The 13,637-nt window shown below is 36.8% G+C and overlaps 1 protein-coding gene across 1 annotated transcript in view; it reads left to right on the forward strand.

Annotated features, from left to right (window-relative positions):
* The window catches only part of LOC104151133 (proprotein convertase subtilisin/kexin type 5), a 267,125-nt gene that overhangs the window by 141,030 nt on the left and 112,458 nt on the right, over positions 1-13,637 (forward strand). The window contains 1 exon segment of the mRNA XM_068925372.1: positions 4,417-4,517. Coding sequence (XP_068781473.1) covers positions 4,417-4,517 — 101 coding nt within the window.

Genomic DNA, 13,637 nt, shown 5'->3' on the forward strand with positions numbered 1-13,637 from the left:
CTGATGTTAGCATCTTGCATGAGTACTGCTGTCTGCAGCCCAAGGAACGTACTCACAATGCACTTAACTTGATGCTGCACCAAATTGTATTGCAGTAAATGTTTGCCCATTATGGACTGAGTTTCCAGTGTTTGACTGCATTATATACATCCAAAGCATACAAACATTTTGCAGATACAGTTGCATGGATGCCTTTTACATAGGCAATTAGAGACAAGAACTTGAATTATTTCTAGGTCTTTTCAAGTGCATCTGCAAAGTGCAGGCACAGATATAGAAACTCACACTCTGGGACAAAGGCAAATGAAGGCTAGGTAAAGACCATAAAAATATACTTCTTTATGGAGGTCATCTTTCAGAACAGAATGAGTGTAGAAATAATAGCCAATGATGACATACATTTGCCAATGTATTTTTCCTATTCTTCTCTTCTCTGCTATTTTGAATGCAGGACAACCCTGGAAAATAGTTTCCCCATTTGGGCCCATGCAGCTGTGCATTATTACTTAGAATAAGTATCTTAGAATATGTTCAATACAACCTAGCTATAGTTATTTATCTGGGCCTTGAATGTATCAAAGATGTTGCACAAAAGCATCACGATTCCTTTGAATTCCTTTTTAAAATAATTTCTGAAAGCACTAATGAATTTACAGGTGAAAATCCCTCACAGATAAAATTTGTAAGCCTATTGCACATGAATCATCTGCTAAAAACCACATCTGTACTTATTGCTTCTCCTATTTCTTTGCTCCATAAAACAGTTGTGTCATCTGCTGAATTTCTTTCTCTTTTAAGTTATATTTCTGCCTTGCTGACCAGTTTTTGCTTTAAACAGAACTTGAAACAAATATAAACAACAAAACCATATCTTCTCAGTTTTTAAAACACAAACAAAAAATCTGGTCTTGTTCAGAAACTCTTGCAGAGTATCGAGGTACAACGTGGCACCTTCAACTTTGAGTAGATAAAGATACACCAAGGATGTGGGAAGAAACAGTTGATTTTTGTTAAGTCCTTGTCACTTTTAGGGACACAGGTTGGTAGAAACCAGCATATCCTGAGGAATTACAGCAGCAGGTAAAAAATGGTTCAATCAGTTCAGAAGGCTGAAGTCATGAAATATGAAATATCAGTGAATAAGAGGCTTAGGACAGGAAGAGTGAGCACATTCTCTGCTAAGGAAAATCCAATGTTTGACCTCAGTCCTTAACCTCCCAATAGATGAAACTATGGGAAGATTGATGGTACAACCTTAATAATGACTGTTCAGGAATGGTATCTCCTTAAATCTTCAGAGCAAATTGCTTATATAAAACTATTACGATGTGTTTCTAGAGTTTTTCTTTAATAAATCTGTGCATTTTCTGAAAGCTGCCTGACTTCCACATATGGCAGAGATTGCAGTACATTGTGGTGATTGCTGTAACGTTTATCTGACTTTCATCAAGGTGTCCTAGACTGTTAATCTCATGTTGATTAAACTACACCAGTACCAGAAATATTGTCATTGCCTTCAGTAAAATTCAGTTGATTCAGAAGAGGTAGAAGTGGATATAACTCAGGGCCCTCGAAATATTACATGGACTGATCATGCATAATCTGATCAACATTTTCATAGATCAGCAGTTGTTACAGTATTTGAAGCATATAAATGTGTTGTACTCAACAAAAGATTCAGAAATTGCTGCTCCTCCCCACACTATTGAGGGGAATGACAGCTCACATACACTAATGATAACTTCATGGGGCTGTCAAGTGTCACGTCCTTTTGTTGTGATTAATGATGTTACCCTTGTGCGGTTCAGGGATTTGGAGCATCATTTCTCTTCTCGAAACTCGCTTGCCTGTTGGTGGTCCTTTTCTCTTTTTTTCGTGAGCTATAGACACAAGGCTCCTCTGACAATGAATCCCTAGTGCTGAAAAGCATGCCTTAGATCTTTGAGGTAATTTACACCTAAACATCTCAGCTCCTGTCAGTAACTTCCCTTTGAAATAGCTCAAATGGGATTTCCACTTAGGAAGCTTTCTTTACACATTTTCTGCTGAAATATTTGCTGAGTGAAAGAGAGCGATAAGGGGCTGTAGTTCAAACTTGCCACAATGTCTACTTGGGACACGAGACCCCCATTGCAGAGGTGTCATACTTTTATTATGCTTGATAGCCATAGGTACAGGACAATAAAAACTGAAGCATGTTCTTCTTTCAGAAGATGAGAAACACAGATAGCATGATACAGTGTTGTCTCACAGCACGCACGAGGCTGTCTCTTAATGCAAAGCAGCTATGGGGGCACTTCTCCCTGCCTGAACTCCTGCAGGCACCGATATCCTTCAGTCCTCTTTGGAAAGTGGACAAGAAGCGCAGCTTCTTGGCAGGGGACAATTTTCCTGGCCGGGAACGGGACAAGTGTGGGCCAGTCTCTCTTTCTACCTTCTCTTTTTCCTGGTCTCCCTTCCACTCCCCACCACTGCTTTGACCATTGTTTCTCCAAAGGAGATACTTGACACTTTCATGTCGTTATTTTTGTGCGTATCATCCTGTAAGCCATGGCCATTTTCAACTCACCTCCAAAACCACTCCTTGCATCTGCACACATAGGCAGTATAGTCGTAGAGCAGTTCCTGCTGCAGTTTTGTCTCTTAACATTTTCAGAGCATGTATGGGATGTGCATGCAGATGGGTTTTCCATTAATTTTCCTTGTCTAAATTCATGAACAACTGATAGGAGGGGAGGAAAGAGATAAAGAAATGATATGAGCATTTTATTTATAGGCATCACCTTTTAGTTAGTAAAAGATAAAAAAATAAGAATACATATACATATATGAAAGATTTTAAACAATTTAAATAATATTAAATAATTAAATAATTATTAAATAATAAGGACAAAAAAGGTTCTTTCTAGACTTCAGTATCCTTGAGTCTGGCCTTTGGTAAGTCCAGTAATTTAAGGATATGACATTATAAATGCTTTAATCCTTATTTTTCAACTTCTAGAACCTTCCATTTTGTTTCATTTAGTCACTACTTGCTTTCAACAATCACTTCATAGGTCCTGTGAACTTCTCTTTTAGAAGTCCTTTGTGTTAGCCTGCACATTTACATGTCATTAAAACTTTCAGCAGTCTTATACCAAATGTGTAATACATATACTACTGAATATTATGAATGTATCTGTATAAAACCTATTTGCAACTGTTTGTAATGTGCTGAGATGGTACGTAGCTATTTTTTTAGATCATAGAGATCTAGTTTCAAAGCTAGACAGATATTTTTATGTCTTGTACTTTTTTGTGTGCTTTACTTCCCACTCTCCTGTGATCCACTCCTTCTTCCATCTTTGTGTGAGTGTCTGTGTTGCAAGTGAAGTATAGCACTAGTGAATTAGATTAAATGGAAACATCTGCATGGATTTCACCTGAGCATCTGTTAGGTGGTCATGACTTCTTGTCTCCACTGCCTTGCTCTTGCTAGGAACCACTTCTCCAGAAAGAAAAGTTTAGAGTAGAATCACTTTAGATTAATCTTGCCTGAAAGAAGCAGCTTCAGAATGAATACATTTTTGTGTGTGGTTTATTGCCTTACAGAAAATATCTACCTAAAATTCTTTATGAGGGAGGAACATCCTAACACTAAGTACAGGACTGTGTCTTTTTAGTTGGTATTGCATATTATGGCTTTATGCAGCCCCTAAGATCATATATTAAAATATGTAGCAGCATATAATTAAGCAATATATAACTCCATTTAAAGCTGCAAGTAACTAATAGGCTGGAGATCTCTAAGCCAAATTTGTGATTACATCAGGATTTTCAGATGAATTGTTGCTTAATTTCATGTGAATTATTGCATATGGAAGGAAGGAAGGGACTGTGGATTAAATACAGCACTTAATGTGAACATAACTGTATTCTGTTCTATCATGTACTTCCACTGTGACTTCAGGCAACCCCATTAACCCCTCCATACCTCTGTTTTACAGTCTTAAAAATGAGCATAACCAATTTGTGTGATGGGAACACTGTGAGGTTTAATTCATTCCAATTTGTAAAGCACTTTGAGATTCTTGGATGGGAAGTGCTCTATAAATGCAAAGTAATAGAAGAGCAGAGTTCTAACCATTCTGTTATAAAACCCTGTGCATGTTTTTCTAGTTTACATGTCTTTTGTTAGTCATGCCATGAAAAAACCTGAGACTAACTTATGTTTTCAGTGCAATGCAGAGAACACTTCTCCAAGTTCACAAATGTCTTCAAGCTCCGAGTAGAATATGAACATCTAAAATCATGTACTCACTCCTTGTGATGAAAGAAGAAAATGTTCTCCGCTTACATGCAACTCATTCAAGCAAATGAAACCTGTTCTGATTTCTGAAGCTGTGTTCTAAATTTCATACATTCAATTTCTTCCAGATCACCACAGACCTGAGGCAGCGTTGCACAGACAGCCATACGGGAACCTCAGCCTCTGCACCTATGGCTGCAGGCATCATTGCACTGGCACTGGAAGCAAAGTAAGATCTGAGCTACTCTCTGGAAAAAAATGAAATAAAATAATTAAGCATACAGATGGATTTTTCTCACTTATCTGGCACCTTTTATTCAGGGATCTCAAAGTGCTTTAGACACTCTGTGTATTAGAAATACACAGTACCCTTCTAAAGTCAGGAATGATCAGCGCGCTCATTTTACATGCAGGAAAGCTGACACCATGGAGATGATGACAGAGTACTCAGAGTGTTGAAATAACTTGAAATGGTGGTGAGCACAGGTAGTTTCCACTGAATTACTTAAAGTATCCTCACAGAGGCTTAAGGTACCCTTGCAGTGCCGTCCAGGGTACAGTGCTGCTGTACTCTGCAGGCTACTGTAGGTTGCTTCTTGCATTCATCAGGCTCCTTTTTGCAGCATCCGTTCTTGAATGTAAAAAAAGTACCAGGACAGCGCTAGGCTAGCATGAACAGAAATTAATACAATATGAAAAATAAACATTTGCAACTTCTGTGTGTTGAAACGAGAAGTCTATCTCTTCTAATGGATTAAGTTCCACAACTTTAAAAACCATAGATAAATGTAGCTCCTTTTACCTTTAGCTCAAAAAAATTTTCATTTTATAAGCATTTTTGTCAACTGCAGGTTTTTTCTCTCTGTGTCTAATATGTATCTATAACATATTTATGGAACAGCAGAAATATTGGAGATTTATCAAGTAATTTGTGTTTCAAAACCTTTTGCATTACTGTATGCTGCATTGGATGATACATGCAAGTCTAAGGTGTAGTGCTCCACCCCAAATCCTGCTTAAATTCAAATGTTTCTAAATGCCAAGAGATTTATTCTATTGAATTCTGAGGACAATCCGTTTCCTTTGAGGGCACTCAGTTCATTTGAAAAAAGTAAAAAATTTATGCACAATAGTCATTTCAAATTGTATGTCATTCATAGCTGCAGGTTTACGTTTCCATTTTTAATGCTGCTTTTTTGAAGAAACCATGGGCCCATATTCAACACAGAATGTTTTTGCTGCTGAGTTCCAGTCATGAAAATAAGAGATTGTAATTGAAAAGCTGATATAATCTTAAGTAGTGGAGCACTTGTATCATTATAATTAGATTTTCTTAATGCAATGGTTAGAAACAAAACTATTTGAAAAGTTAATGTAATGCTATTATTTCAAAAAAACATTCTTTTCAATTTCTTCTTAATCTCAGTTGTAAAATACTTAAGTTCATTCTAAACAATCTGCTTATACAGATAAAATTGCATGCGCCAAAACTTCATTCTGCTGAAAGTTTTTATAATTACTTTTTAATGAATTGACATTGTTTGTAATTTGCAGTTTGTATCTCCATATGCCATTTTCTGAGCATTTTCTGACAAATCATTGTTATAACTGAAAGTTTCAAAGAATAATAATGTAGGCACACAATGCCTACAGCCAAGCTACTGCTGACTGTGATGTCTTAATACAAACTGAGAAGGTTACACTTTACACAGCCTTTGTTCTAGGTGCACTTTGGTGAGTGTATTAATGGGGAATCCAGGATACTGCTTGTGGATTAATATTTTTTTCCAAATTAATAGTTGCTATGATAACAGATATCTTAGGAGCAAAGAAAAGACTGTATTAAAGCTTCACATGTAGTGATGGAGGCAAAATGTGCCCCTCTCTCTCTCTCTATATATATATATATAAATATATATATATATCCTAGTCACTTTTTGTGTTTTAAGTCCTCTGTTCCATGGTACTAACAAGAGATTCAGGGTGAAAATGCATAAATTTTGCCTTTTTTCAGATTCTATTTAATGTCAGTAAATGGAGGGTTCTCACTTATTTCCAAAACTATCTTAGGCTGTGTATCTGAATAGATACAAATGATATTAATGATACCATAAAAGTGCTTCTCATGCATTTCACCACCTTATTTGCATCCGATTCACTAGCTTTGCTTGCCTATGAGTACTTACAACCAATCTTCTGAATAAAGCCACCATTAGGAAATGCAAAAAAAAAAAAAACCCAAAAAGAACAAAATAACAAAACATCTAGAAGGAGAAATATTTCCAGTTTCCCTCTGCTGTTGGATTTTTCTTCTGTAAATTAGCCTGGCTTCATACTTACAGTAGTGGGAACATTTGGTCTGGTTAAGTGATAGATTATGGAATAAGGTATTTAGTATTGCAAGGAGATCATTTCATAATATATTCAATTTTAATGTCATGGATTTGTTTGTATGAAATCTATTTAGCTGGCTTTAAGCAGTTTCTGAATTGCATTACTTATTTATTTATCTATTTATTTATTTATTTGAAGATTTGAGTTATTATTTTCTTCTGTGATACCTGCGGAGTTAGGTGATACTAAATAAAAACTAGGAATTAAAAAAAAGCATGCAAAAAGGAATTTTAAAGCCCTCTGAAATATTTTCTCTAATACTTTTTAAAAATATATGGCATATACAAGGCATGATATTATGGCTCAGCATAAGGGCTTAACTGGAACTAGTTTGCATTCAGATAGAGTCTGCATTTGCACAGATTCTTCCTTAAATTCTATATTAGTGTCTGTGCTAATAACGCTAATGTTTATATGAGATTTTTTAAAAGATTAGTTGCAAAGGGATTTTGCAAGGCTGATTATGCTTTTCATGCAGCAAGCTGCTCACAAATTGGAACACTTAGTTCTGAACACTTTTTGAATATTTCTGGAATAATGTATAGTTTTATTCCACTGCATGCTGGAAGAATGGATGCCATAAACTATACAGTGGAAGGGTTTTGAACCCAAGAGGTCAGTTTTCCCCAGAAGCCGAATTCTGTTCCTGGGAGACATCAGAGGGCATAGAGAGCACTAGCCTGGCCCGGGTATGAGCTTGAACAGCCAAGAGGTTGCTTTAACTCACAAGCAATGATACATTAAACCGATGGAAAATGAGCAAAACAGATTTCCGCTCCAACCTGCCACTTTCTTGCTTTGATAAGCCCCATACAGTAGGATTGGCAAATAGCTAAGAGGACCCTGTTCTCTTACCTGCCTACTGATTTGAATCTTCCACTTAGTTGGCTTTTCCAACTGGAATCTGCTCCTGAAATCCTGGCAACGAAGAGTTTGGAGAAGGTGGTCTACTTACTACCCTATTTTAATCTAATGTGAACACACCTTTCTTATGAACCACATTTTCAGTCCAGTATTAGAATATCAAATGGCATGTTTTCCTTCAGGAAACAAAGTACAACTGAGTTTTAAAATGCTTATTTGGAATCCTGTTAGGGCATAGCGCAGAAATGTAGATATGAAAAATCTATCTCATACAAAACAAGCCATCTCATAATCTCCATATTCTATGGAGTTTTGTGGTATTCAGGTAGTTGTTTGTTTTATCTGATCAGTTCCCAGTGAATCTAGTATCCTGCTTAGGTGCTATGAATAAATGCTTGCTTGTGTATTGCACCTTTTTCATATTCATTATACAATGCTGAATTTTGCTAGTTGCAAACCAACAGTTCTGAGTGTAAAGTATTTAGTCAGCATAGGTAGCAGTATTATTTCTAAAAATAAACTGTTTGCATTGCATAGTACCATCTACTGTTGATATCAAAAAAACCTCTCTCATTGATAAAAGGTTTGGATTCTGTATTTGGATGAATCAGAGTCAGGAGAGACAGTCGATATGATGCATCCCTTCCAGTGGGCATTGTGCCATATTCCTATGGAGAAGCCAAATAAAAAAGTCTTACATTCCTTCAGTGTTGCCAAAAGAATAAATTATACATCCCCAAGTGAACTGCATGTTCCACTATTGATAAGCCAATGTGTGTTTTCCAATCAATGATATGATAAACTGCAGGTACATGAGTTAGAAATAGCACCTGAAGTGGAAGTATTAATCTGCTTTTTTTCTACTTTTTTCTGTGGTATAGCTCTGGAGAGAGTCTGTGTTTTCTCCTGTGATTCTCTTCAGATGCGGTATATACTTCACTTGTCTTTTCCCATATGAAGGCAAGGCTGGAACAAGGTAGTGCTGGGAACAAATAAAGAATTTCAGTGAATTCTGATAGCACTGATCCATTCAGAAGAGGGACAATGCACCTTATTTTTTTTAAAGGCAGTATAACTGAGTATAATCACTGAGATGAAAGGCAAATCAAGTTCAAATTGCAAGGGGTCAGGAGTGTCAGAGGAAGCGACTTCAGATTTCTGTAAACTGACCAGACACTTGCAGCACTTCCCATATTGATTGATTTTCTTACAGAGACTCCATCAACAGAGGAGAAAAGCAGTATGCTGGCTGGTTAGATGCAGTTTTGGGTACAGAGAACATGCTTCTTGTGTCTTCAAAGTCAGGAGAGGATTTTGTACCAGTTATGAGGAGCTTGTTTGTCTGTGAATATAATAAGAGGCTAAAGGTGATAAGAAAGTTGAAGCCAACTGTGGAAATGTTTTCAGGTGACCTTTGTATATAGGATCTCAGTGTAAGAGGAGATGAGAGGTTATCAGTTTAAGTCTATCAGCCTTAGCTAGGTCTTTGCTCAGTTGATGGACTGTCTATTAGAAAAGGGAAATTTAAACTCTGTGAGCTAGAAATCTCTTTGTGAATCTTTATATTTTTGGAGTAGTTTTAAAATAATGCTCTTGATGATGAAGCATTTGAAAAGTATAAACATAAATAAATGCTTAGTTTAGGAATTGTGTTTCTTTTGAGCTTTAACCACCTGTGCAACTTAGGCAATTTCACTTCTTATATTGAGATTGAGTTTGAAGTACTTCCCCGAATTAAGGTTGCACAGTGTTTCCCATTTTAAGGTCCTGTTTTCAGTTACATATAAACTTGCCAGTTAAGCCTTTGGTCTGAAATTTTCCAAGTAACTTGCTTTAAAAAAGATTTTAAGAAGATTCCATCCAGCCATTTCTTAAACTGAGTCTAGGTTAAAAAAAAAAGATGTTTGACTGTGTTCATTTTTATCTTTTTCATTGATATTTAGTGTGTCTGCACTTCAGAGCAACAGCTAGAAATAGAACGAGTGGCTAGCCATTGTTCCAGTGCCAGGGCAATGCCTTTTACTTTTATAAGCTTTTGAAAAATCTCAGTTGGCATGTGCTCTGTTGAGAGTTTTAAGAGCTTGGCAGCTCTATTCCCTATAGTTTCTTGGTTCACTATGTGTTCCTCAGCCTCAACTTTTGAGGCTGAATAGGGTTTTCTCTGAAGTCGCTCTTCTGGGTGCTGCTGGCCGTTCACGCACCAACCTGCAGAACAGGGAGCCTGTCTGTTTTGCCCTGTCTGTGTTCTTGCAGCAAGAAAAAACAAGGAAAGTATAAGAGGAGCAGAATTGCTGGATTGCAGTCTCCCTGCAGGCTTTCTTTGAGACCCTTTTCAACATAGTGTCATAGCTCTACTGTATTAAAAGCATTACAGCAATATTGGAATTGGCAGACAGATGAAATCAATAGCCTGGGTGCCACACTCATCATAGTTGCCCATATTACCCTAAGGTAATGTAAGGCTTCCCCAGATGTACGGTCACATCGATTCTGAAACTGGCAGCTCACCCAGGGTTTTCTTGCTGTTGCTTCCGTGTCATTGTCCCTCACCAGGCTCTACACACTGTTTTTGAGTAGTACCATTTCATTCTTTCTCTGGAGAAGGCACGGTCAGGAACATGATGCAGATACCTATTGCTCTTAAGGGATTTCTCCTCAGAAAGTCATTGTTATCAGCATGCAGATAGCCACTTGTTTTCTTATTGGCACTTACTGTTTTCTGTGTCTGGGAAAAGCATGATACTCTGCACGCTCTGGATTCTGCCATCACTGTGTGCACTGCAGATTTGATACAGGTGCAAAAATACACCATGGCTTGTGAATATATGGCTGATTATCCTGCTGTTAGTCTGAAGGAATATATCCATCACATCATAGCACAACTGCACTTACTCTTGATTCCTTTGAGGGTGCACTTCAGAGTCTTGTTCCCTGAAGAGAGAACTAAAAGACCACCCATTTTCCTTAAAATGGGTAAAATGAAGGCTTTAACAAGCTGGATGCACACACTCACTTTTGCAGCAGAGGGCTATTGATTGCATATGTGTGAATAATTATCAATTATTAATATATTTTTAGCAAAACTTCTTTGACATGTCTGCTTTCAAACTCTATTCTGTGTGTCACTGCCATAGCTAAAAATAGCACATTTGCTTTTTCAGGAATGTAACTAACTGGCCACTTTTCAAAAATTCAACATATATAGAAACATAAAGACAGCAGCTGCTACTGCTTTGGGAAGTTAGGTGAAGTCATTAAATATCGATTTTGGAATCTGTTATATTTGTGAGAAGAGCTAGAATATGTCAAGCACCCATAAGGTTTTACCTGGCCCAGAACAAGAGACTATCAGCCCATATGGGTGCACTGAAGCAAATGCTGAATTCTGAAAGGAAAAAATGGTATTCACCAACTCTAGCACCTCTAGTTCACTTACTGCTCTGCTCTGCTTAGTTTAAGATAATGGATGAAAACACAACACAAGGAAGCAAATCAATTTATTTTTAGTTAAAATTAAGGCATACTTTCCTATTTTTAAGTAAAAATCTAAATAGCTTTGGCTCAAAACAACAAAAGCTTTTCTGTACAAAAATTGGAACCTAGCTAAGCAACAGTAAAGTGTTGACAAGAAGCATTTCAATATTCTTTTTCTGAAAGGAATAACTTGGCAAAACAAAATTAACTGTGAAAGGTTTAGAGATCCATATTTTGCCAGAAATGATTAATCTAGTTTAATTTAATTATCATATTATATAATCAGTTTGATTGTGGAAGATACCATATCCATCTTTGTTCCATTCAAATGGCCTTTATTGATTGTTTCCTCTCCATCTTCACCTCAGCTCATCTCATGTCTTTCACATCCTATTTCTTGCATCTGGATCCTTGCCATTCTTGTGCATGCCAATATGCCTCTGTTTCTTCCTTTCCAGAGCCTTCAGAATAGCTTTCTGAGGAGTTTTTTTAGAAGAGCTATCAGTCGTCACTTCTATCTCAGTTCTCCACTTTTTTGTTGTTGATTGTTTCTAGGAAGAATTGTGTCAGCCTCTGTACGATACTGTAAAAAAAGCTGAAGTAGGACAGAATGTCAATGTATACACTGAGCCCATTGCTTGCAATTGGTAGACTTCTAAACTTGTACACCAGTAGTCTGTGTTTTGTCCTAAAAATCAATAATATGATAATCTGAAAGATGATTGTAGCCAATCCAAAAGCCTTTAAACGCTGACGCATGAAGATACTAGGATGCACTGTAGAAACTATGGAGATGTTGCACTAACATCAACTGAATGGCATAAAGTAGAGCCAGATGTAAACTGATGAAGATGATGTTGTGAAGGCAAATGTTAGTACCTTGAAAAGAACTTTAAAAAGATACAGCTTTAAATTAAAAACTTCTGAAGTTTTAGAATTTGTGAATTTGAGATGTTTAAAGTGCATATGTTTAAGATATTAATGATATACTGAAGTTAAAGTTTTTTAGTGCCTGTTGGAATAGACAGATCCAGTGTGTCTTACCACAGTGATCCTTGGTGAATGTCAGGGCATTTCAGAATGTAATTGTTTTGAATTACGCACTCTTAATAAGTTTTAGTCCACATTTTGTTTCCAGAGCCATAACATTGCTCTTCTTTATCCAGGACTTAAATTAAGATATTGATAGAAAAAGAGGAGAAGTATCACAATTAGTGTAAAAGGCTACTGAGAGCAGTTTTGATCCTAGAAAGATATTTTCCCCAAATTTCATTAATTGCACATCTCTTTAGACAGAGGTCTATTGCATGTGCCCCCAATGGTACTAATAACTGACCTTTGTCTTATGGTATTTTCAACTGTCATTAATTTTTTTGAGAGAGGCTTATCTTTAGCCAAACTTGAGTTTATCTTGGCTTTCTTTCAATCAGAAATTAGTAGCAGAAGTGAGAAATTTCTGATAGGCAACCTGGAACCCAGAAAATAACTCTAAGCACAGAATGGAGAGCGAACTCTGAAGTGACCTAGTAAGGGAAGGTTTTGTTTGATATATTAATTGGGTGAGCAGTGCTTTACTAGGTAAAAGACCACTAGAGCAGAAACAAAAAATTTACATTTACAGTGAAATAGATAAATGCTGATCAGCAAACACATGATTTTCTTTACTTTTCCAGCAGGGAGTTAATGAGGTTATTTGCAGAGTGACATGATGCTCAAAACCTCTAAGGGTGTCAGACGTGTGTGTCCATATATGTGCATGACTGGGTTGTGCAACACTGGGGTCCATTTTTGTATATCCCGATTTTCAGGAATAAAATGGTTATAGTGTAGGTCATTTAGATAGCATGTGATAGGCACAGCAATCAGAGGCTGTCTTCATGTCTCACCCCTCAAAATCCTGCGCTGCAACAGGCATCTTCACACTGACTCTGCAACCTGAGAAAGAAGGATGACTTCCATTAACATAGACAATATTCTTGTCCATGGGGCTATAAATATGGGCCATTAGGGCAGGTAATAGGGCTATAGATAACATGGGACATGTTGGCTCATTTGTAAGTGATGGGAAGGTGTGAATAAACCAGGCAACTGTTTGTTATGCATTGTTTAGAAATTTATCATAAGGCCCTTAAGGGTGGGGTCATGCAGAAATCAGTGGTGAAAATGCTGTTGTTGGAACACAAGTTGTAATTTTAAAACTATTAACAATTTGTGCGTTATCTCCTACCACACTACAAGATGTCTAGAGCACAGAGATTACTTTTTAGATGGCTTATAGCAATAATTATCCATGTCTGTCCTGTCATAGCCAAGATTTCCAAAGAAGATCATTTGATACTTCCAAATTGAAAGGTGATTATTTTTCTTAACCCATCCTGTGTTACTGTGTTTTTTCTTGCCCTTTTGGAGAAAAGTTTATTGTATTCTTCCAGCAATTCTCATCAGCCTTGGCTATTTTGGCAAGAAATATTTTTTCAAATGGACCATCTTCGTCATGCTCAAACTGCTGGTTATGAAGATAATGTAGCAATCATTATTCATTTTGCGAACCATATCATTTTGCTAGAAATGCAAAACTAAATTTTGATTCATTTGTATCATTATTGCATTCAGTGAT

Source organism: Struthio camelus, chromosome W (genome assembly GCF_040807025.1).
Source record: "Struthio camelus isolate bStrCam1 chromosome W, bStrCam1.hap1, whole genome shotgun sequence".
Classification (NCBI taxonomy): domain Eukaryota; kingdom Metazoa; phylum Chordata; class Aves; order Struthioniformes; family Struthionidae; genus Struthio; species Struthio camelus.